Here is a 26,600-nt window from a genome sequence, read left to right as displayed (position 1 = left end):
TTGAGAATCTGCCTGCTAATGCAGGAGACACGGGTTCGAGCCCTGGTCTGGGAAGATCCCACATGCCACGGAGCGGCTGGGCCCGTGAGCCACAGCTGCTGAGCCTGCGCGTCTGGAGCCTGTGCCCCGCAGCGGGAGGGGCCGCGATGGTGAAAGGCCCGCGCACCGCGACGAAGAGTGGCCCCCACTTGCCGCAACTAGAGAAAGCCCTCGCACGAACCGAAGACCCAGCACAGCCAAAAATAAATAAATAAATAAATTAAATAAATAAATTAAAAAAAAAAAAAAAAAAACTCAGAGGATTTGGTATCTTGTCAGGAAACTGGAATGAAGCATGCTTACATGATGTTAATCATGCATTTAATCATTCTTTTATTGCAAGCCCACTAAATGGTGACAGATAAGATGAAAAGAAAAGCAAGCAAGTGTTCTCTCCACCCCATTCTCCACAACTAAGCTTTTTTAAAGGTTTAGTTCATTAAAAAAAAAAAAAAAAAAAGTTTTTTATTTGTCTAATTTTGAAATAACACCTGAAAACATGTAGTTACCTTTCACTTAAAGATATAATTATTCTTTCACAAATTATATTCAGCTGTCTAAGATTATATTCTCATTTCAGATATAAACTGAACTGCAACTCCAATATAACAGAGTTCAATAGAATTGATTTGGGAAGCTGCTTCATCATGTTGCATCCGTGCTAGGAATTTGTGAGAGATAAAATTTCCACTAAATACCCCACCATAAATGGTATGGTTTAGATGATTCAACTTTAAAACAAAATTTTAGTTGTGAACCTCAAAAAATGATATAAGACGTGTTCTTAATTGATGTGATGGTTAAGGGTTGTTCCTCACAGCATTTTTTAAATAGAAATGAAAATATTTGTACATGTTTAGCCTTTCAATCCAGTGGAATACTTGGCAGTCATTAAAAACCATCATTATAAATTCGGGTCGGTCCGTTTTAAGACCTCAAGAGAAAGTATACTTCAACTTAAACCAGACATGCAAAATAATTCTTCTTTTTCTTATTTATTTATTTTTTTTTAGTATGACTTAAATGGCTGGAATAAATACTTAAAAGTCTTAAGTAAAGCCTTTCATACAGAACATTTTTTTGTTATATTATTTTGAAATTCTAGGGATTTTATCAGTATTTTCTTGCTGAAGGAATAACAGATATGGTTAACATGAAATAAAATAAGCCACGTCTTAGTTTTCGACATTAGTACACACCTAGTAATTTTTTTCCGTACGTGACCAATTTCAGCATGCCCAATTTTGCTGCAATTTGTTTGAGGCCATACAACATTTCCCTAATCAGATTATAAGGATATGCACTACAATGTCCTTTGGTGAGGTTTAGGATATGCTACTCCCAAAAGAAGGCACCTTGGGTATTGAATATTTAAGCTAAAGGCATTTGAGAAAAGAGTAGAAGGAGGAATTTCACTCTGACCTTCCTCCACCCTGCTCCCCTGAAATAGGTCATAAGACCCTCCTGTGAGAGGTGCCCTCTCTATACCTGGAGGAAAAGAACATCCTTGTCTCTGAGCACAAAGGGACATTGAGAAGAATCAAACAAACAGGTGCTGCTAGATTTTCCCCAGTTTACTACACTTACCTCATTCTCCTGACCTACTACACTTACCTCATACTGCTGACCTATCACATTTCTCTACAACTGCCCACTGGTCATCAAACCTAGCATAAAAATACTCAGGTCTGTTTCTTTGGGTCTTCCTTTCCTCACCAAGTCTCCTGTGTCACACAGACTTACATTAAATAATTTTGTGTGCTTTTCTCCTGTTAATCTGTCTTTGTCTGTTAATTTTCAGATCTAGCCAGAGACCCTAAGAGGATGGAGAAAACTTTTTCCTCCCCTACACTATTCACTATTATATTCAGAGCAAATACAACATATCCATATTAAATTCATGAATCTATATCCTCAGTAGCATTGTCACCCATTAGTGCTGTTGAACTCTGTTCCTGAGGGTAATAAATGGCTAAGGCTTGGAAACCACCTAGGACCATCATGCCTGCCGGGATTATTTGCTGCTTTTCTTCTTCCTTTTCCTTCTTTTTAGCCAAAGTTTCCAGACAAAATCTTTTCATTCATATTTCTAGCAATCCTACTTTATACTGCCCTTCAATTTAATAGTGGGGGGACAATGCCTTTGTTAATGAGCAGAGAAACACAACTGGCAAGTTACATCTATACCAGGACTCTCCGATAGAAGTACGGAAGCCACATATGTAAGTTTAAATATTTTACTAGTCATATTTTAAAAGTAAAGAGAAGTGAAATTAATTTTAATAATGTACTTATTTTAACCAATTTATCCAAAAATATCATCACTTCTACATGCAATCAATATAAAATATTATTAAGAATATTTTTACAATGTGTGTGTGTGGGGGGGTACTGTTTTCAGAATTACTGTGTATTTTACACTTCGAGCACATCTCAATCTGAACTATACAAATTTCAAGTGCTCAGTTGCTACATGTGGCTCATAGCTATCCAGTAGGGAAGCACAGCCTTTACTAATGTAAAAGATCATCTCACTTCCCAAAGTACCCACTCTGTAGCCATGTGATTTTTTTTTAACCTTTTTTTTTTTTTTTTTTTGGAAAATAATTTTAAAGAATAAAACAAAGATCACTACAGCTAAAAAACAAAACAACATTAAAAACAGAAGTCTGAGTGTATTAACATCCCAGACAAGGGAATGCCTGGCAGTGGAGACGTGTGCTGTGTAGTTCACTGACTGATTCAGGGAAAGAAACCCAGGGTTTTAAGTTCTGGGCCCACACAGGGGTGTGGAGAGTGGGGAGAGAGTTGGCAGGGGTGGGTGGCAGTTTCATGCTAGTTGCTAACTAAAGATAGAGAGCTAGCTTCCTGGATTGGATTGCATGTATTAAGTCTTTGCACAATTTAAATGCAATAATCCTCTGGTCAGAAAAGTCTTCAGTTAGTTCCCATAAAGGTCTGGCATCCTTAGATCACTCAAAGTCATAGTTCTTTACTAGTTTCATTTGGTTAGAACCAGTTCTGGTAACAGAGCATCGGTTTTGATAGTTACTAGGCAAATACCTTTATAAGCAGCATGCATGTATTTTACAGTAGAATAACCCAAGAAAGCAGTGTAAACAAGCAAAGTACCCAACAAGGCTAATTATTTTCTTATTATATACAACACTGTCACAAAAAAATAGTATTAATAAAATCAATATATCTTTAATAAATATTACTTCATTTAAATTTTCTTTTAAAAAATCCCTCAGGTGTTAGGTAAGAGATATGCTAAAATGCAATTTTTATATAAAGCTTATTCATTAAAAGTTTATTTTTCCAAAAAGCAGTTATCAACAGAATTTAGTTTTGTATGCCAAAGGGAAGGTGCATCATGCTAACAGCTGAATATAGAAAGGTGTCTGAAATGAGCTCTTTACCAAGGTATAAGAGGAAAGAGAACTAATATTTATTGTGTTTAGAAAATTAGGAGTTATATATTTCTTTCATTTAACCAAAATATCTTTAAAAGTTGGATATTATTATCTTCATTTTACACAGAGGGAAACTGGAATTCAGAAAAATTAAATAGCCTGTCCCTGTTTCTACAAGTTTAAGTGGCAAAGTCAGCATTAGAACAAGTGTGTTTGATCCCAAACCTCAAACTCATTTCTGAACAGCATGCCGCTTACAGTTCAGAATCATCTAGCAAAAAACTGAAAGGAGAAATAAAGGAAAAATAACCTTCTTTCAAATATTTACTGAAGTGGCACATTTAATTCATCAACAACTATAGATGTAAAAACACGAAATGCAACTATTTTAAATTTTCCCAACATATGAAGATATGAAGTAAGGACTAATCCTATCAGAATATGTTCATGTCTTTACTTTCCTGTCATCTCCAAATAATTGAACTAATAATAATAAATCTTTGAGTTTAAAACTTTCATCCTATTTAATCAGAAAGGTCTCTAAACAAAGTTTAGTTGCACACTGTTAAGAACAAGACAACAGACCCAAAATGGAGTCGCTTATGCTAAGCCCCACAGCACCAAACCAAGACTTTACTACAGTGTCAGTTCTCCCAGAAATGGAATCTTAAACCGGTCAATCGGGAATCGCCCAATTAGATCAACACTAGTGAGGTAATATGCCTGATAGACTCCTGCCATCCCCTAAAGGAAAATGACCTTGTGATAACCAGCCCCTTCTTTTATCTACTACAACTTCCTTGTTCCTGACATAGATGTCTGTGGAGCCCTTTGAGCTCCCTGCTTTCTTGCTGCCTCTGGAGGTCCCTCTGCATCCTGACTCTGCAACTTTTGCTTTATGAGCTTTCACACTTTATTTGAGCATTTCTTTTTTCAGACTGGCTCCGACTTAGAAATTGGTCTGTGTCTGGGATCAGACTGGGTCTGGCTGAAACTGGACAGGGTCCAGTGTGGGGCTTCAGGTGAGTAAAATTTTGTTGTAAGGCTGAACAATCAGGTTAATTTTACCAACGATAGTCTTGAATTACAGTGGCCTCAGTGGAGAACTTTTTTTTTTTTTTTTTTTTTTTTTATTTTATTTATTTATGGCTGTGTTGGGTCTTCGTTTCTGTGCGAGGGCTTTCTCTAGTTGCAGCAAGCGGGGGCCACTCCTCATCGCGGTGCGCGGGCCTCTCACTATCGCGGCCTCTCTTGTTGCGGAGCACAGGCTCCAGACGCGCAGGCTCAGCAATTGTGGCTCACGGGCCCAGCTGCTCTGCGGCATGTGGGATCTTCCCAGACCAGGGCTCGAACCCGTGTCCCCTGCATTGGCAGGCGGATTCTCAACCACTGCACCACCAGGGAAGCCCCAGTGGAGAACTTTTAACCTAGATAAATGTATCCCTTTGTTAGGTGCCCTAGAGAAAAGGGGCTGTCAGCCAAACACTCACCATAAAGGGTAGAGGGAAAATTATTTTTCCTCCTCTGCAGTGTCTGGTGACCAGGATGAGACCTGCTGGGACACCCCACTCACTTCAGAGCCTACAGACAGGGGATCCTAGGAAAAGTGGCAGAAGCCAGCAAAGGAGAGAATTCTTACCAGTCAGCTCTCCCCGATCTCTACTGTGGTGCCTGGTGGAGAGACGAAGGTACAATTTCATGCTGTCACTTCCTTTCCAAATTCAGATTGGCAGGCAAAAAAATTTGTAAGAATTCAATCTTTGAGTTGTGATTTGTGAATTTGCTTTCAGGTACCCGTTGGTTGTAGATTCTTTCCAACCCAGGGACAGCTAGTGTCTTTTTGTTTGTCTTGTTTTTGTGTCCTGAGAGCTCGGGTTGGTTGGGGGCCCCCCATATATTGCTGCACAGAAATGTGGGTTGCACTCCATTTGCAGGTGGGGTCCTATTGACTGTTGCCAGCTCTCAGGAAACTGTTTTGTTTGTTTATCTTTGGGAGTGACTCTGGAACTTGGGAGCAGATTATCCTTTGCATCCTTTCTGGGGACTCCTCTTGGCTTCCAAGGGGTTTTTCAGTACTTCCAGGAATATTTATTTGTCCCAACTAAAACCTGACAAGATATTTTAAAGGACTTTTTTTCTTTTTAAATTAGCTCTATGGTCAGAAGGTTACAAAATTGGCAGCTGATATTCAGAGCCTGATGGGCTTTCTCCCCTAAGCTAAAATGAAACCATATACAGTACCCAGTTTATCTTTTAACAACACAAAGCTTCCTCTCTTAAATTTGTAAAGTTTCTTAACATTTTAAAGTTGAGGATGTTTTGACAGTAATGTGTCTGTAAAAATAAAAGCTAAATAAAACCACTTGATTCACATTTAATGCGCACTTTTTTAAGGCATATAATAAAATGTATTTAATTTACATTTTCATGAAACTTTTTTATTACTAATCATTTTTTAATAAATTTCTTAAATAACTGCAAATATCCTTTCTCTCAAAAGAGATATGACTTGAAGAGAGCATCATATATGATACTAGTATCTTTCTCCATCTCCCCAATTTCTCCAAAACCTCAAATAAAATGAAGTGAGTTGAATGTAGGGTCAACCCTTATATTCTGCATTGCTGTTCAGTGGTGGAGAAAATAACAACCTAACAGAATATAAATTTGAAATACTATCCAGTTTGCAGTTGTTTCTAAAATTATATTCAAATATTTTATAATTAATTATCTACTAACCAAAAAACAAACAAAAAAAACAATTTCAATCAAAATCATGGGGTAGTAGGATTAATAGGATCTGAGAAGGATCAGGCCAGTTTCAAGCTTGCTTTAGGCTCCCTTACTTCCCAGTCTGTGCAGAGAATGAGCAGCTTGATAGTGTGCTAGGGCTTTTCACACCCTGCAATAGACCATCTCCTTTCATTCTGAATTTGCTTTCTGCAGAGGACAAAAGTTCTTTATGGAAAAGAAATCATTACATGTGTTTACTGTGAGGAAATTCCTTCTAATTAAATTGTTGCCTTTTTACCCTTATGGAGGCTAAGAATAAACAGTACTAATGGGAGCAGATTTAAGCAGATTAATTGATAAAGAATCTGTGGTGCTAATTGCTCTGCTTCTCTGAAAAATCCCGGGACCGTCAAGAGTAGGGTATATTCAGAAGAACATGTTGAGCACGTGAATATGATCCATCCATGTTACATGAAGTAAAAGACTAAGAACCTCTTTTGCCAGAGATCATTAAGCTTCCCTCCATCTCTTGACCTTCTGTGATCCAGAGTCTTCAAGTGTTCTGAGTAACCAGCGGGTCCTTGATTTTTATCAGCCCTGCCACCTACTACTTGAAGATTAAAGAAGATAGAATACCTTATAAATACAAAAATATGTATTGTAAATAAAACACAACTGTTTTCCAAGTAGAGGCTTTTAATGGCCACATATTAGTACTTTGTCTTATTACGGATTAAGTTATGAAGTATTTACCCCTTGATTCTGTGTATCTACAAAGAAAAGCTTAGAGGCACCAATCACAAGACTTAACCTCCCCCTAATGTTAAGTATTGCCAAGCATAACTGCTGTGAAGAACAAAGAGGCTCATTTTACCTTCACAGTTTCAAAAAAAGAAAAGAAAAAAAAAATTCATTTAAATCTGTCAACAGGTATTATGAGGTTTCTAAAATCAGAAACGTGGAATGTAAAGAGATATGGACAGTCATTCACTGTTAAGTGTGAGAAGTAACACCTTAGGTTTTCATGAAAGCTGCCTTTACTATTTTTAAACTTTTCCTCTTCAGGCTCACAACTGTTTCAGGAATCTACCTGCTGTGCTTGAAGTGATTACATAGAACAAGCAAAACAACTGTTTTATGTTCAGCCTTTCCTATTTTATCTAAGCAGGGCAATTGCCGCTGATTAAATTTTGCAGCGGACGTTGAGAAGCATTATATTCAGTCTTAAAGTATATTTCTTCTTTAAATTATGCATCTTAATAGTTCTCCATTTTACAAAAGAAAATCGTGGTCTGTAGTATTTCTAATTATTTGTTCAATCTAGCTCTTGAATGTAAAAATCAAATAATTAAATATAAATTGGTTCTCTTTATTTTTTCCCCCGAAATATTGGTATTCAAATTATAGTTTGCATATGGGCAATGTTAAAATATAGATTCCACGCCCCAACTTTCCAGAGATTCTAATTCAGTAGGTCTGGGGCAGTCGTCTGCACATTTCTCAAGCTTAAACTCTAGGTAGTCTGGCATATATTTTGGCAAAATGTCCTTCTAGCAAATTGAGGCAATAATCTGAACAGTCAGATTTACATATTCATCCCTGCTCACTTCCCCAACAAAAGGCACTTTCTCTTCAGTGAGTCTTCTCTTTAAGGAAAAGCAACTCTCCCTGCCCAGCCCCCTAATCCTTGGCATAATGGAGAAAACAGGAAGAGCTAAATAATAACAATAGGAGGATCACATTTAGTATTGATAGATTAGTAATCCCATTTCCCTGTTTCCTGGCTAATCACTGGCAGTGATTTTTTGAACAATGAATGACTACTACCCTCCAAATAACAAAAGAAGAAATATAAAAGGCTAGACTCACTAATATTATAAAAAGCCAGTGGATATCACTGTGTAATGTAATGTTTGACTCTTAGATTGGCAAAATCTTAAAAATTTAAAGCTGGTCATTTCTAGTCTTGGTAAAACCTCAGTAAGAATTTAAATTCATACAACGGTGAAAGAAATTTGGCAGTATCTATCAAATCTACAGTCATCATGACCTTTTCTTAAAATTTTTTTTATTGAAGTATAGCTGATTTACAATGTTGTGTTTGTTTCTGATGCACAGTAAAGTGATTCAGTTTTATTATATATATATATATATATATATATATATATATATATATATTCTTTTTTATATTATTTTCCATTATGGTTTATTACTGGATATTGACTATAGTTCCCTGTGCTATACAGTAGGACCTCATTGTTTATCAATACTTTTGTTTTTTAAACTGATAAAACATTTTTTTTTTTTTTATATGTCAATCCCAGACTCCCAATCTATCCCTTCCCCCCACCCTTCCCTCTTGGTAACCGTAAATTTGTTCTCTAAGTCTGTAAATCTGTTTCTGTTTTGTAAATAAGCAAACTTTTAATAAATTTTCCTACAGAAATAAAACACAAGTTTATTAAAATTATATCAAGAAAAAATTAAGACAAACTATTCAATAGTACGAGAATGCTTAAAAAACATATGGTTCTATACCCTGTTACCCCATAAATCTTAGTATGATTACCAGTTACAATATGATTAATGCAGTTGGGTTCCTAGTAAAAGCTATACAATTCTGCATAAGGCTTGTTTCAGACCATTGAGAGATATCCCTCATCTCTCATCAGGAGTGACTGCTGACCTATTGTATGTATCCATGTATCCATATTAAGGTTATCAATTCTGTCTTGTTGACAGGGGAGGGCAAGGTTCTACATGCTGGAACCCAAGGGGCAGGGAGAGAATTTCTCATGTAATATATTTCAAAAAAATAGTGGTGGTGCTGTGGTAAATATTCCAAAATTTATATGAAAGAGAAAGTGTTCTGTTATGCAATAATAAATAAATGTATACTAAAATTTAAAATAAATCTTAGGATTTGTATTACATTAGAAATATCTGTTAAGTGCTGGAAGTATACAAGATGATTCTTAGGGACCAATAATTTTAGTTCAATTTTTTCCTTCCAACAAAAGAAAATTGTTGACCACATGCAGAAATGAATTGTAAGTGTTTTTGGAGAAAATGATTTGGTTCTACACAGGCACATTTAAAGATGTTCAGTTGAGTCTCTGAAATTCAGGCCATAGAGCAGTCATTTTCAGGCTTTAGGCAACCAATAATCACACAAGGGGCTTGTTAAAATTGCAGATTCATGGATACACATGCCCAAAAGATCTGGGGTGGGGCCTAAGGATGTCAATTTTTGTAAAGTATCCAATGTCATTCTTATGCAAGTAGTCTGAAAATCACAATTTGAGAAAGGCTCTCCCAGAATAAAATTGAGGTGAATGTGTCTGGAAGATTGTCCTAGGAGGTGTTCCTGTTGGCATCCTCAACTATAGTAAATTTTCAATAATATTATGATGAAACTTCATATATCAAGTAGTATAGGGTTCCAAAATCCGATGGAAAGTGATGGTCATAGAGAATACTCAAATGTTTTGTATGTTAGATTGTTTAAAATTGGCCAATTGAATTTTGCCAAATATCTGTCAAAGATAATTTTATTTTTTCATCAGAGGAATGTTGAGCCATATGACCTGACAGTAAATATCAAGACATATATCAATAAAAGTTCTTTGGTCCATGCTGTCAATAACTTAATATTTGCTATTACAGAAACACAGGAATTCAATTAATTTAACTGCAGGAAATTGCAAAGAAGAACTAAAACACTGTCTTATTTTATTCCACTAGAGATTATGATATGGTTGATGAAAATATTCCTCTTGACCTCCAAGGGGTTTACAAATTAGGAAGAAAAACAAGACATGTTGCAGAGAAGCATGACACTGCATGTTATAAGCAACAAGAAAGAAAACATGAAAACTATTGGACACAATTAGAAACTTCTTTGATGACAAGTGGAATAATATGCAAGTAAAGCTATCAAATGAAGCAGGAACATAAGGATTCCAGGATCTCTTTAAGACACAAAACTTTTTGGCAAAAAAAAAAAAAAAGAAAATCAGCCAATTGTTGCTCACATTCTAAACATTTATAATTTAATAGCTTTATCTATTATATAACTGCTACAGTAATATAACAATTATATAACCACTATATCTCATGCAAAACTATTCCATGTGTAATAAAATATATTTTCTAAATGTGCATAGTTTTGAGATTCAAAATGTGATACATAGTTTTCTTTTCTAGCATGCTAACTAGAACTCTATTGATTCCATTGGTTTTCAGCATAAAGATGTTTTTTTTCATTTCCACTAAAATGAAGTACTTCTAATAAAATTCGTTTCTTGAGTTGCTTTATGTGCTTTTAATTTCTGGTGGGAAATTTGAGGCTTTAACTTTCTGGGTTTCAGTTTTGCAATATAGCCTTCCTGATGCAAGACTTGCTCCATATTCTTTATTTTATTTTACTGAAATGAAATTTATCTATCTATCTACCTATCTACCCATCTACCTAGCTACCTATCTCCCTATAATAGCAAATGTTATGGAGTAAAATTCGATACAAGATAGTTTTATCTTGAAACCCAGCCAAGAGGATATTGATTTCCTAAAGTATCTGCAGGTAGTTTCATTTATAAGGTTATCCAGGAGAAGAAAACTCAAGACCAGTATTATAGACTAGTTCTACTCAACTCGCTTGACTCAAGTTGAGTAGCATATTTTGCTTGACTCAAAATATAAAAGTCAAGCAAAAATGAGAAAAAATTTTGAAGGTTGTACTGTAGTCTAATGTTTCTTTAATGTGTGATTTATAATCTCTGAGTAAAAAGGGAGTAAGCAAGAGTATAGCATTATTAGTATTAATATGTAAAAGATTGTTTTAGACTCAAAACAAGAAAAGAAAAGGAAATGCTTTTATGGGGACTGTGGTTCTCAACGTACTGTAGTGATATTCTTACACTTGAGAACAGGAGAATTCCCTGGTACCTGATCAGACACTATAAACCTGAGCTGGAGCCAGGATTTGCTTGTCCTCAGTGTAGACATTTTTTAGGTGCCATGCTTTTCCCAACAGGGAATGGATCAGTTGTCAGGGGCACGTCCATTTGCAATCCCTTAGTGTATTAGTGTGATAGATACAAGAAAAAACAATGTAACTTCTTGTTTCAAATAAAATGCTTAGAAGCAGATAGCCAAATGATGAAAGTATTTCAGGACACCAAGGAGTATGATCCACCCACATGTATCATTTTCTACTTTTAGCTCTCTTTTTTGAAGTAGTTCGTTTTGCTCAAGACTTCTCAGTCAATTTAGTACATTTGTTTCTCTTTGGGGAACACAATTATCATTTTCTTGTGGATTCATAAAGAGGAAGGTTATTGAAGTCAGTTATGAAAGAGGGAAATAAAGAAGAGGAAAGGAAGTGGGAATATTTTGATTTTACATAAACATGAAGTGAAAAAAAAAAAAGAAAAAAAAAAAAACCCGACAGATGTAGCTTTTATTCATGCTCAAAGGGTAGGGTACAAGAGAATTCTAGGTCATTCCCTTCTATACTCTTCCTATTTTTAAATTTTCTTATATTGTATGACATTTGAGTTAATTCAATTAATTGTTTTAAAGGAAAAACTGGACTTTTAAAACCTGGATCTCATAAAGGAAGGGAATGCAGGGCCTCGGAAGCTTTATCATACCTGCTTTGCCACCTCCAGCTCTAACTTCTCAGTTGTAACAATGGGTTCTTCCTGGAGGAGTAAGGAATCATTAATTCTTTCTTTCTTAATTATGGCAGCGTTTTACACAAAGTTTCATAAACTCTCTCCATCTATTTTCACATCTAGTTAAAATTCTATCACACCTTCTTACTGTACTCCAACTTATCATCTCTATATATTTATTTCTGTGATCTTTCTTCTATGTTTTTACACATAGCCTGATACATTCTCTGCTTTAGATTTAAAAATCTTTTCAACAATATCCATTTTTCCCTTCTTAGCAAGAATAAAACACTGCATCTGAACACTCAAATTATAATTTTTCAAATGTGCTTTTTATTTATTAAGAAAATAACAAGTGAATCACAATACTACTAATACAATAAATAAAAATACTTATATATCATAATATGTCAAAACTGTAAGAAAACCCTACTCTACCCTGTAGAATACCATTATGCAATCTATAAATTTAGAGATTGAAAGAATTGGGAAAAAACTGACAAAAATTTTGGCAAGGCAGTAATATGAATTTATTAGTAATATAGGTTTCACAATCAAAAGCTTTAATCAATAAATTCAAATAAAAATTTAAAGAAAAAAGAACCATTCAAAGAAGCAAGTATGCTGATTATCTAAAGCACTCCACTTAAAACATCTATTCTTCCAATCACTCCAAAAAAGAAACGCTGAGTATAATGAGTACAGTCATTATAATATAGGAGTAGGTGGAGGTGTTGAGCATTCTCTATGCACAAGACATAGCTCTAAGTACCCTACCTGCATTATTTCAGTTACAGATCTTTTATGGACAGAGATAAATGCAAACGTCTCATTTGGGAGAGAGTTCATATGATATTTAGCATAGCAGGGCATTTGAGTTTGTGGAAATGATGTTCAGTAAATTTGTCAGAGGCTATGCCTTTTCAATATGTGAATAACTAGAAACATGCATCATTATTTGGTATATCAAATAGCTGTATAATAAAATAGCAGGAGAAATCTCATTCAATGGAAATAGCTATTGGCTAAGGGGAAGACAGAAGTTTAAATCAGCAAGCACTACAAAGCATAGGCACCATAACAGGCAAAATAGAGAGGGCTACGGGAACACAGAGTGGAAATATAGGATCCTGTGACATAGGCTCTCAGTCAGGAAAGACTTCTCAGCTGAGGTGGTATTTAAACCAAGAGCTAAATTATGAGGAAGGGAAACAGTGTTTTTGACAGATGAATCAGCATCTGCAAAGTCTTCTTTAGTTTCTATGAAAACTCTTAATAGAAGTGATCCTACAATTTTGTGAAACAAAGCTGTTTTTCTGGAGACTACTGCAAGAAAAATGATAGTACATCTTACTCAAGACAGATTGCCATCTACACTCAATGTAGGCATGACGTAGAGTTGAGTTTCCATTCAGAGTGACAAAAGACATATGCTTATTACCATTGCTTCAAACTTTGAGAAGTAAATATGCATAATCATGGCAGGGTAACAGTGTTTAATGTCTGATTATGCCTGATTAATATATATATCTAGAATCTGAATTCTTCCTACCACATTCATTACTAACTTCTCCCGCCTGTTATTGGAAAAGCCTCACATGAAGTTGACCTGTTTCTGAATTTGCTCTCCTACAGTCTATTCTCAAAAGGGTGAGCATAGTGAAGATCAAAGTGAAATCAGGTCACTTCTCTGTTCAAAATCTCAATGACCTTTAATTTTGTGTAATGTCCAAAAAGATACCTGACCCCACCCCCTAGTCATCATCACATTAATCTCTGGTAGTATTTCCCACTACTCTCCTGTCACTCTTTTCTCCAATCTCCTTGGTCCCTTGCTGTTTAGTGAATGTGTCAGGAATGCTCTTACTTCAGGCCTTGACTTTCCCTTGTTGCTTTTCCTCTGTCCGTCACTCTCCCTCAGGTCCCCACTTGCCTGCTTCCTTAGCTATTTCTGCATGCTTATTTTTCCCAATTGTCATTTTGATGAGTTGTCCTGATCACATTTTTTAAAAGAACAGCTAATCTCCTCACCTCCCTGGTTCCCCTCATTCTTCTGCACTCTCTGCTTAATTTTTCTCATAACACTTGTCACTGCTTAATACAAATATTACTTTTTTTTCCAGTCTCATCCATTCAAATGTAAACTCCATTTTAAAATGAATTTTTGTCTTTTTTGTTCTCGGATGTATTTCTGATCTCTAAAATAGTGTTTGGCACATAGTAGATGCTCAGGAAATATTTTTGAATGAATAAATGAATGGATGGATGACATTGACTTTCTTTGAGAAATCTAGATTTAAATTTAGAATCACTTCTCTTCCCTCCCATTCTTACTTGCATCCTACTTGTTCTCTCTTCCCAAGTCTTTGATTCTTTTGTCAGTGTGTTTCCTTGACATTGTATTTCAGTCATAGCTATTCACTTTTAATGGTAACATTGAGGGCACATTTTTTTCAGTTGAATTAGTACAATAGAGAGTGAGTGCATTTGTCTAGCCAACCTGCCCCCCTTTAAAAATCTATCATATGCGTATTTTTTAGATATAGTTCCAAATGTCAATTCTTTTAAAATGGTACTTCTATATTAAAAAGTCCAAAACTTTTCAATGTCTTTCCGTTAGATAAAGTACACATTCTAAAGCATGACATTTCAGGCCACTCATGATGTAGTCTCAGTTTCTTCCCTTCCTTATAGTCTATATGTTCTAGCCAATGAAACCGCTTGGATTTCCTGCAGATGCTTGTGATACCAATGGGCACTGTCCACTCACATGCCCTTCAAACATTTTGCAGGAGCCATAGTTGGGCACAGCTTCCAGTGGCCATGCATCAACCCTGAAGCCACATTCCCCAGGTTACTTCTTACCAAAGGCTAAGAGTACCAGGGGGACTGGAGTTGGTGCCTTGGCTCCTACCTGCACCATCAGCCTGGCCAGGTTTTTCCTCAGACCTGCACTGTTCCTTGAGCCTCTCCTTTCCAGTCCTCTCTTACTTACCTCTTCTTTTACAAGTGTGAGACCTGCATTGGTCTCCAGGCTCTCCCTGCCTTTTCCAGCTCCCTTTCCTTTACCCTTCAATAAATATATTATAGATCTTTTCCCACCTTCTTGTCTGCTTCTCTTGGAGGATTTGAACCAACACACTGCCCTCAAAAAAGTTTCATGTTTTTCAGCTCTGTCCTTGCTCTTCCTCCAATGTTCTCCTTCTCTTTTTACCTGTCTAAATCTTGCTTGGCCGTGAAGTGGCAAACTCCAAGTTCAAATGTGCCTCATATATATCCCTTCTGCAATCTTTCCAACTTGTGAATTTTGTCTTTTACTATAGCTCTTCCTATACAATACCTCACCCTCCCATTGGACTTCAAGCCTCTTGATGGCAGGAACCATGTCTTATTTATCTTCATAAAGTATAAACACAGCACTTTGGAAGTTCTAGAAATCCAATACGTATTTGATGAATTAGATTGCTGAAGGTGCTTTATTAGAAGAGAGTGAGGCTGGGATATCAAAATAAAGCACTATTTATGATCTAAAGCCCCTCTTCACATTTATATCTAAATCTTTGATAACATTCCAATAAATCAGAAAGCAATTCTCTATTACCGTTCTTCAGTGGCCAGTCTGGATTTGGTCCACAAATAAGAAATTAAGAAAACATCACTTTACAATAGTGGGCAAACCCCAAAGCTCATGGGTGGTTAATGAAATCCACAGGTCAGTAGTATGATTACCATGACCCTAAAATATGTTAGATAAGCACTAAAGATCAGTGTAAGGGAGTTGGAATTTAGGATTTCTGAAGAGAGCAAAAAACAAGGCATTTAGGATACATTTATCACATAGGAAAGAAAAGGCATACTAAGAAATTATAATATTTAGAAATCTATTCCTATTTATCACTTAAAAATATGATGAAATGTATGGAACATAAAATAAAATAATTTCTAAATGTGTTTACTTAAATGAAAGAAAAGCATTATCTTGGTATATTAATAAAATATATGGTAATTTAAAACATGATTTTATCATTTCCTAAATCATTGTTGAAGCTCTCAAAATTTTAAGCAATTACCCCACAAACTGTGATAAATATTTTATTCCTTTTCATATATTTCATATAGACGTCAGAACACCAACTTTGGAATTTCAGTGGCAAATGTGTAAAAAGCCTATTTGAGTAAAAACTTTCAACAATTCCAACTCCAATGGGCACGTGCTACTTTAGCAACATATTCTGCCTAGTAGTCAGTGTCCAAAGGTCCCTCGTTACGTACCACTCTGATTAGCCATTTATTAAACTATATTTCTATGAGGCGTTAGTTTTCAGTCTAATGCCATTTTCATGTAATTATGACCACTTTCTGCATTAAGGGGGATTAGCAAATCAAAATCAATAAAACAATTTGGGATTTCAGAAGGAATTAGAATATAGAAGCAAATTATTAATGTTTAGGCAAATTCTCTTAGAATCAGTTGCCCAATGTTAACAGCCTATTATAAGGACTGCAGTCAACAAATTCAGTTTATGTTCTGAGGGGAACACAGAAAGATCAGCAGGAGGACAGCTTAACCTCCTTGTGAAGAATATTTAGTTACATTAGTTACGACCCATGTATTGGTGCATAATAAACAAACCCATGAAATTATTTGTGTGATCTTGTTATGAAATCTAATGAAATGACTTTCATTATTTTGCAAAAAGTATAGTAATTTTTGATTAACAAACCACTAAATCTCTGCCAATAAATCTAACAATATGAGGTGTTACTATAAGGCAGTAGTGATGGTAAAAGAACTTTCTGATTTAATTTTGAAAAAAAAAAGAAATACCCATACCTAATTGTCGTATAGTTTAAACATTTTTCAATATTTTGTTGGGAATAGGGAGATCTACTCAAAGATAAGAAAAGCCAGGGATGTAGAGAACAATTGTAATTTCAAGAATGAATCACATGTAATAAATGGTTATGTGTGATGATAATTCTTTAAGCAATGTTATGATTTGTTTGTTTTGCTTTGTTATGCATTTAACCAAGTATCATCTATGACACTCTCATAGAGGCTGTTTTATATGGTTATTTTTGGGGTATTTTGGAAACCTACAAATCTAATCTGTATTCACTGCTTTGTACTGCAAATCTTCTGTTTTCAAAACAGTAAAATTCTGTCCCATATTTAATATTGAATGTATTATTAATACCTGAAATATAACGTTTCTACTCTACTTTTAATGGTTTCCTGGCAATTGACTGGTAAGAACCAGGACTTCAACTATTTTCCTTATGTAGGTTTTTTTAACTTTCGTTTAATCAGGGATACTGTTTGGCCTCTGACAAGACATAATTTAAGTCCTTTACATTCACACACTTTGCTTAATATTCCTCTGAGTCATAGTTTAATTTTTAAATCAAATCTTCGTCCCTTTTTTTAACCTCTTTATGTTCTACTATCACTTATTCTAGAGTTCCAATTATTTTTTTCTCAGAAATCATTTGGAGAAAAGCATATTAATTAAAATCCATATTTACAAATGGTACTTCTTATCATCCCCATGTCTTCATAAGCCAGCAATTCCACTACCGGGTATGTATCCAAAAAAAAAAAAAAAAAATTAATTCAAAAAGAAACATGCACCCCAATGTTCACAGTAGCATTATTTACAATTGCCAAGATAGGGAAGCAACCTAAGTGTCCATCAACAGATGAATGGATAAAGAAGATGTGGTATATATCTATCTATATATATAGGTATATATATAGATAGATAGATATATAATGGAATATTATTCACCCATTAAAAAAATGAAAATTTGCCATTTGCAGCAACATTGACAGACTTGTAGGGCATTATGCTAAATGAAATGTCAGACAGAGAGAGACAAATACTGTATGATATCACTCATACGTGGAATCTAAAAACTACAACAAACTAGTGAATATAACAAAAAAGAAGCAGACTCACAGATAAAGTGAAAACACTATGGTTAACAGCAGGGGTAGCAATCTAAGGGTGAGGGAGTGGTATAAGACAGGCTATAAGAATGTATTGTGCAACATGGGGAATACAGCCAGTATTTTGTAATAACTCTAAATGGAGTATAACCTTTAAAAATTGTATAAAGAATAAAAAATTAAATACAAAATATCACAAATACCTGTTCTCATAGCTCTATAAAATTCCTAAATAAACAGACCAAATAATTTTACAGTGCTATGTTTAAATAAAAATTATCAGCAAACTTCTAAAACTTTATCTTTTCAGACATTCATTTCTACTTGTTCTTTTGTTAAATGAAAATCCAAGTCCAAAAAATACTAGAATATCTCTGGAACTTTCCAATGTACCAAATATTTATTCAAATTAGATTATGAAGCTAAAATAAAATTAATGAAAAAGATCTTGAAACCTGGTAAACCCTGAAAATGTTTTTTTTCTTTTTTTAGTTGGATAAGATTAAAGAAAATAACTGTATAAAAAGTACAGTTAATCTCTATGAATTGAAAATATATTCTGCATCTCACTTAACTAAATATACAGATTAATAACTTATGTATTATTAATATGCATTTATTACCTCTGTTGAATTCCATTTTATAGAGTTTTGCATAATTAATGTGGTATTTTAATCATTTTACAATAACAAAAGTCAGTCTAGAAACATAACTGGGTTAGGTACATTTACTGATGTCTTGTGGGAGGCATTCTTATATCAGCCTTAAATAAGTAATTAGAGAGAGCAACAAACAATGTGTGTCACTAGCATTATTAGGAGAAGAGGATCTACATATTAATTTTAAAAATTAGTCTACAGGGCTTCCCTGGTGGCACAGTGGTTGGGAGTCTGCCTGTTAATGCAGGGGACGCGGGTTCGAGCCCTGGTCTGGGAGGATCCCGCATGCCGCGGAGCGGCTGGGCCCGTGGGCCACGGCTGCTGAGCCTGCGTGTCTGGAGCCTGTGACCCGCAGCGGGAGGGGCCGCGATAGTGAGAGGCCCGCGCACCGCGATGAAGAGTGGCCCCCTCTTGCCACAACTAGAGAAAGCCCTCGCACGGACCAAAGACCCAACACAGCCAAAAATAAATAATAAATACATAAATAAAGTAGCTATTAAAAAAAAAAAAATTGGCTGCGTTCAATTAAAAAAAAAATTAGTCTACAACTGGGAAAAGGAAATTCTGACCATTAAAATAATGTACATGCAGAGAATTACAGGAAAATAATCAGTTCTGTGGCTTTCCATTACTAAGTAACCTTATGAGACCTCATGAACCCAATATGCTTTTCTGGTTTGGGTTTTGGTTTTTTTATGTCAAGAGTGTTGATCATCCAGTAATAATAATAACAAAAAAATTGACAAGGAGATGGTCAGCAGAAAAATGAGCACAGAGCAAAAAGGACTCCTTAAATGGAACATGGAATTAGTACAATGTACTCTGAGAGCTGTGTCCGTGTAGCTCCAGAGAGGGCTGTTTTGTAATCAACCCTATGGGATTCCAAATATAAACATGATATAGTACAGTTTATTAGCATAATGTGGGAACACTCATTTTGAAACAGAGTGACAATTTAGTTTAAAAGAGATTTTTAGTCTGTTTTAATTTTCCAACCCATGCAAATTTCATCTAAATGTAGGACTTGCATTAAAAGTTTATACCCAACTAGTTCCTGGTGCATTTTGTCATTTAATCTTACAATTGGGAGTGCATTTACTAATAGGAAGCTACACGTTTTATTAACACATATCCTCACTGTTGGGGGTCAAATATAAGAAAATTTCACTCTCTGTGTTTTTCTTTAAGGGGAAAAATTCATCCTATGAAGATTTACACCTAACAATTTAAATGGCTTCCTGATGGAAATATTCCCAGTACAAAACTAATCAAGGTAGTGATCTGCGAATATTGCCCTGAGAAACCTAAGGAGCTTTCTAATCTCTACAAGGAGCAATACTGTATGTTCTTAAAGAGAGATTATCAAGAACAACAGTACAAATAACTAATGAGAGGAAAAGGAAAGACAGAGAAACATTTAATATGCACCTACTATGTGATGGCCATTTTCAAATATATGCAGGATATTGCTAAATGAACTGTAAAGTTCAAGTATCTATAAGGGACAAGTTACAAAATAAATTTTGGTCACTAATAAGCATCATTGACAAACATTGGAAACAAAATTTGTCAATATTAATTTCACCCCAATGAGATGATAAAGTACTGATTCTAAGAACTAGCACCTATGATCCGAAGAGAAATATTTCTCAAATAGGGAGAGACAAATTATTGAATGTGCTTATTTAATTGAAAAAAAATACTTTGTTTTATTTTTGTGGAAAATAAACAATATTCCAAGAAATGAGTTCAGCCCTTGACTGAATGAGCCTGTCCAAAGGTTCTGCCAAATGCCAATGACTAGTTGCGGTAGATAGGGCTCCCAGTATAAATTAGCGTTTCCTTGTTAGCCTAGTGAACAAGAATGAATGACCCATAGAACCTCGTCACTTCTACAGGTGATTTGTTAATGCGAAGTTCCACAGTATGTAAGGTTTTAAAAAAAACACTTTGACCTGAAAGGACCCCACTAGACAATCCTGGGAGACCAAGCTTGATTCAGCTGATAGTTTTCTCTCTAATCATCTTCACAGTGAAGGGCAAATTCTATATAGGCATAACTGTGGGTGAAAACAAACCATATATCCCCTGTAGACTGTTTAATATTTTTCTTTTTGATAAAGAACCTAAAAGAACTTACTATTTAGGTATAAAGCATCTTAAATTATGTAACTTATTAACCAGTTATCTATACAGGCAGGCTCATTTGCACATTTTCTATATGTATGAATTGTAATTACCATGACTTAGTAAAATAACACCAGTCTCCCAACAGCATGGTTCAAATTTTATTTACCATAGTATATTAACAGTGGCTGATATACTGTTTGAAGGGTTGCACAGTACAAACTTTGCTGCTAGCTGTTCAGTTCACACATTACTATGTATTTATCAGTGAGCAATCTTGGCACTTCTTTCAGAATGCATAGACAGTAAAGCATATACATTTGGCCCTCCGTATCTTTGGGTTCTACATCCTTGGATTCAACCAAATGCAGATCAAAAGCATTCCAAATAAAAAAATTCCAGAAAGTTCCAAAAAGCAAAATTTGAATTTGCTGCATGCCAGCAACTATTTACATAACATTTACATTGTATATACCAATATTTACATAGCACTTACATTGTATTAAGTATTATAAGTAATATAGAGATGATTATATTGTATGGAAAGGTGTGGGTAGTATGCCATTTTATATAAGGGACTTGAGCATCCCAAGATTTTGGTTTGGGAAGAAAGGGTCCTGGAACCAATCCCTAGAGGATACTGAGGGACAACTGTAGCTCTGTTGCCTTCCGTCTCCCAGTGATAAACCCATACAACATTTTACAAAAATGGATAATCAAAAGAGGTAGTTGGTCAATAAAGATCAAAGTGCAGCAAAGAAACCAAAAAGGGGCACCACTGCTGGTAAAATTAGGATAGAATAAAAGTGAGTTATAGAAGAGATAACTGAGTGTGGGAATGTTGATCCTGCTTCTGTTCAAGAGACTCTAGAACTGCAGCCAGGGGAATTTAGTGGAGGCAAAGTTATTAAAATAAATGAGTAAAGTGTCTGTGATGAAAAGGGAGATGACGTCCCATAAGGGACTCCGGCAAAAACGTCACAATAATGGAACTCTCAGAAATGCTTCAGAATATTGAAAGCATAAAATGTTGCTAGCTGATCCAAACTTAGAAAGGAGTGTGAGAATTTACCAAGATGTAGAAAAGATACTCCTTCCATACTGTAAATTAGATGATGAGAAGATAAGGGCAAGCACTATTTAAACTACTCTTGATAAGTTTCTTTACAAAGAAATAAAACACTTTCTCAGGTTCTAAATTACCGTGTACTAAATAAATATTAGTTTTACTATTTGCTCATTTCCTTATATATGTATAATTATCAGGAAGAGAGTTTTCAATGTTTTGGGAAAAAATTTTAAATGTGACAGAATAACTGTAGTTCTCCCCATCAGTTTTTAAGATCTCTTTGCATGATTTCAGCTAGTACATCCATTTTTAAGGTTCTAGTATACAACACCAGGACTGCCTGTATCTCAAGGAAGAGGCCTTACTGGTGCCTATGCTAAAACCTTCCACTAGGCTTCTGAGTTTTAGGCCTTCAAAAAACATTTGATATGCTTTGCAAGAGCAAAGATTAAAGGATACAAGCATAAATATTCTTAGTACCAATTTTACAGATATGTAAAAAAACCCAATTTATTCTAATCTACAGAAAGAAAGGTTTATACTTTCTAATCTTCCTTAAGAAACACATTTTAATATAGTAAGTAATTCGACAATTACTAGAACATAAATGGTGAATGCAAGTTCTGGATGTTAAAATATTTTAAATGCTCATCTCTCAGTCTCCGTGAACTGCAGCGTGCTTGGGAGCTGTGACACATTCCTCATCCAAGCTTTGTTCTTTTCAACTGGCAAACATTGACTGTCCAGGTCCCATCCTCCTGTTACACATACTTTCCTACACAACATGAGCCAGCTTGGTTTTTCTTGACATGTCTTTTGGACCATCATAAGCATCACAGACATTTTCATCAGTGATGCCAAGAGAACTGGGAATATGTTAGTTTACTTTTGCTTCTTCTGTTGCCTAATTGGCTGCTTCTGCAGCAACAGAACAAAAAGAGGATGGTGCATGAAATACAGCTATTATTTATGAGAGAATGGCTGGTTTTAAAACAAGATAGATGTTTAGTATTCTGTGGATATTCCCCCACCAGATTGTAACAGTTCTGAAGGAGGTTAAATTGTGAGCCAAGACTGTCAAAATTTTCTCTTGATAAAGCACCAAAATAGCCTGATCAGCCCAAAAGCTGCTGAGCCTCACTATTAGGAATTGCAGCTACTCTGTAATGTGAAAGATAGGGGATTTGATCTATTTCATTTTTTTCCCCTCCCAGAGTTACTGCCTAAAGAACAAGAATTTCTGCTTGAATGGCTTGATGTGACATTTATCTCTAGTTTGTGGATGAGGTCATAGTGTTGTTTAATGCACTACATTAACCCATGTCTCTTGGTTCTCAAATCATTTTAGACTGCATTTCAGTTTTACCCAGCTTCTAGGAGTCAGTATGCAAACAAGTTCAGATGATTCTAAACTGCGATTAGTCCATAAGGCATCTATCCATTCACCAAATTTGATCAAGCATCTAGTACATGCCAGCAATACATGCATGGATAATTCATAAGTGACAGAATGTCTTTTTTTCCCCTGATATCTTTTGCTAGATTTTTTCCTTATAAGGATGATGTAAAATAACTTATAATTTTGGTAAACGTCATTAAGAAAATGCTGATAAGCGAAATATCTCAACTAATGATGTTTAAACTTTTGACAAACTGGCCAACTTGTTCTCCCCTAAAGAGGGAAAGTTATCACTTTTCCTTAGGAGGTCTTAAGAAGAATTAAGCGAATAGTATAATTGTCACTTCATCTAGCAGAAAAGAAGCGTTTAATAACTTGAAGCATATACAACATCAGGGTTCAGAGTGCTTGAGTTGAAGACTAGGAGTTTTAAACTCTGTGAGATCTGTTGCATTATCAAATATATGTTTAAAAATATTATTGAGCAGTTTAGGAGTTTTCAAGATGGCTGAGGAGTAGGAGGACATGGTGGAGTACATCTCTCTCCACAGATGCATCAAGAATACATCTACGGATGGAACAGTTCTTGCAGAACACCAGCGAACACTAGCAGAAGATCTCGAACACTGGAAAGGACAATGAAGATTCCTGCATAACCGGGTAGGATGAAAGAAAGAAGGGAGAAAGAAGAGGAGAGGATGCACGACGGGACCTGTGCCCCTGGGGGAGAGCTGAAGCAGAGGAGAGTTTCCCACATCCGGGGAAACCCTCTCACCAATGGGGAAATCAGTTGGGACAGAGAGGAAACATCTGAGGCAGTCGGAGGAGGGTGAAGCAGCTGGTCTGTGGCAGACAGGAAAGAGTGAGAACTACACAGATGGTCTGTGACATGGCCATGCATGCCCCGGATTGGGACGTGTGTCCAACAGTGTACATGGGGGCTGGGAGCTGGAGCGTGGGGATAAGAGAGCAAAACTGGTGGGAGGAGTGCTGTTGGCTGTGAGGAGACAGCCTGAGGGGGAGGGAGGAAGGAAATCCGCAAGCAGGAATGTCTGTGGAGGAAATCTGGAGTGCCATTGAAGCAAGGCGCCACTGTTGATTGAAGCACAGAGGGTGGAGAAGACATTGCATTCTCTCTCTCCCCACATGCTGGCCCCTGCCCCCCTGGGTGCTAGGAAAGGGCCCCGCCAGGGCTGGCCCTCGCGTGCACTAGCAAAGTCTCCCCCTAGGGCCAGATCTCTCACGCCAGTGTCCACTGTCTTCCCCACGCACCTGTTGCCGCCAGGGCTCCCACAACCCAGGCAGCTGTGCCTCGTCTGAGCCCTGTCCTCACCAGGGCAGACCTGAGTGCTCCAGGGCAGCCTTGGGAGCAGACTTCTGTCGGGGGTCCACACACAGAGGTGGGGCTAAAACCACAGCTGAGCCACAGGGGTGGGGCAACTAAGGAAGAGGAATGAAAATCTTTCCATCAGCTGCAGAAGCCACAGATTAAATCCTCATGAGCTTCTTGGTAGATCCTGCATCTATGGAATATCTGAATGGACAATGAGTCCCATAAATGAAACCAGTCTAGCTCTGGCAGCTGTGGACATTGGGGGCAAGCACACAGAGGAGTTGGGCGAGATCAGAGTCTGAGCTGTCCCCACAGTGCCCACAGTGGGTCCAGAGACCTACCTAGAGGCATTGGAGGGCCTCCTGGGAAGGTGGAGGTGGGCTATGGCAGGGGCAAGGACACTGACAGCTGAGACCCCAGGAAAATATTATTATTACTATTATTTTTATTAGGTTTTGATTTGTTCTGTTGTTGTTTTTTTAATTTTTTAAATTTTTATTTAGTTTTTGGGGGTGTTTTTTGTTTTTTTTTCTTTTTCTGCTTTTTAAGTATGTATTTCATATTTCTATTTTTACTTTGCTTTTTCGTTGTTTTCTGTTTTTTCCTATTTTTTTCCTTTTCTTTGTTCTGTTGGTTTTTATATATTTCTTAAAATCGTTTTTATGTGTTTCTTTTGTTTTCTGTGCTTTCTTCTTCAGTTTGCTTTCTGCTTTGGTTTTGCTTTTTGTTTTGTGTTTTTACTTTTGTTTTTAATTGTTTGATTTTGTTTTTAGGTTCTCTTGTTTGGTTCTTTTCTTGTTTTTTGCTTTCTTTGATTTTGTATTTGTTTCTTTGTGGTGTTTGTGTTTCTTTGTTTTTGTTTGGTTTTGCTTTTACTATCTGCCTGGGGTTTGTTAGTCTTTTTCTTTTTTTATTGCTATTGTTGTTGTTTGTTTGTTTCTGTCTTTGCTATTTGTCTTTGCTATTTGTCTTGGGTTTTGTTTTTCTGTTTGTTTTTATTTGTCCCCACCCCCCTTTTCTTTTTCCCCTTTATTGCTGTGATGTGCAGCTTGTGAAGTCTTGGTTCCCTGGCTGGGGTTTGGTCCTGAGCCTCTGGGCTGAGAGTGCTGAATCTAAGATGCTGGGCCACCAGAGAATTCCTGGCCCCAGGGAATATTAATCAGCAAGAGCTCGCCCAGAGGTCTCCATCTGGAATCCAAGACCCAACTCCACCCAACTGCCTGCAGGCTCCAGTGCTAGATGGCTCACACCAAACAAGAAGCAAGACAGAAACACAAACTCTCCCATCAGCAGACAGGCTGCCTAAATTCATACTAAGCTCCCAGACACCACAAAGTACACCACCTGATACAGCCCTGCCCATCAGAAGAACAAGATCCAACTCCACCCACCAGAATGCAGGCACCAGTCCCTCCCACCAGGAAGCCTACACAAGCCACTGAACCAATCTTACCCACGAGGGGCAGACACCAGAAGCAAGAAAATCTATGACCCTGCAGCCGGCAGAAAGGAGACCTCAAACACAGTAAGTTAGACAAAATGAGAAGACAGAGAAATATAATGCAGACAAAGGAGCAAGGTAAAAACCCACAAGACCAAACAAATGAAGAGGAAGTAGACAATCTACCAGAAAAAAGAATTCAGAGTAAGATAGTAAAAATGATCTAAAATCTCGAAAATGAAATGGAGGCACAGATCAAGAAAATACAAGAAATGTTTAACAAGGACCTAGAAGAACTAAAGAATGAACAAACAGTGATGAACAACAAAATAACTGCAATTAATAATACACTAGAAGGAATCAATAGCAGAATAACTGAGGCAGAAGAACAGATAAGTGACCTGGAAGATAGAATGGTGGAAATAATTGTCACAGGGAAGAATAAAGAAAAAAGAATGAAAATAAATGAGGAGGGTAGCAGAGCTCTCTGGGACAATATTAAGTGCACCACCATTTGAATCATAGGGGTCGCAGAAGAAGAAGAAGAGAAAAAGTTCTGAGAACATACTTGAAGAGATTATAGTCGAACACTTCCCTAAAATGGGAAAAGAAATAGTCAATCAAGTCCAGAAGTGCAGAGAGTCCCATACAAGATAAACCCAAGGAGAAACATTCCAAGATACCTATTAATCAAACTAACAAAAATTAAACACAAAGAAAAATATTAAAAGCAACAAGGGAAAAGCAACAAATAAC

At 36.3% G+C, this 26,600-nt stretch overlaps 2 protein-coding genes across 3 annotated transcripts in view; one reads left to right on the top strand and one right to left on the bottom strand.

The window, feature by feature from the left end:
• The window catches only part of LOC114238370 (TSSK6-activating co-chaperone protein-like), a 44,489-nt gene extending 39,227 nt beyond the window's left edge, over positions 1 to 5,262 (top strand). The window contains exons 2-3 of the mRNA XM_057533221.1: positions 4,393 to 4,477; positions 5,246 to 5,262. Of these exons, the coding sequence (XP_057389204.1) occupies positions 4,393 to 4,477; positions 5,246 to 5,262 (102 nt within the window). The remainder of the gene's footprint in view (positions 1 to 4,392; positions 4,478 to 5,245) is intronic.
• Positions 1 to 26,600, bottom strand: part of PCDH9 (protocadherin 9) — a 979,957-nt gene that overhangs the window by 806,788 nt on the left and 146,569 nt on the right. The gene's annotated exons all lie outside the window — the stretch shown is intronic.

The sequence above is a fragment of the Balaenoptera acutorostrata genome, chromosome 18, assembly GCF_949987535.1.
Source record: "Balaenoptera acutorostrata chromosome 18, mBalAcu1.1, whole genome shotgun sequence".
Classification (NCBI taxonomy): domain Eukaryota; kingdom Metazoa; phylum Chordata; class Mammalia; order Artiodactyla; family Balaenopteridae; genus Balaenoptera; species Balaenoptera acutorostrata.
Note: the sequence above shows the minus strand (reverse complement) of the source record. Positions and strands in the feature narration are given on the sequence as shown.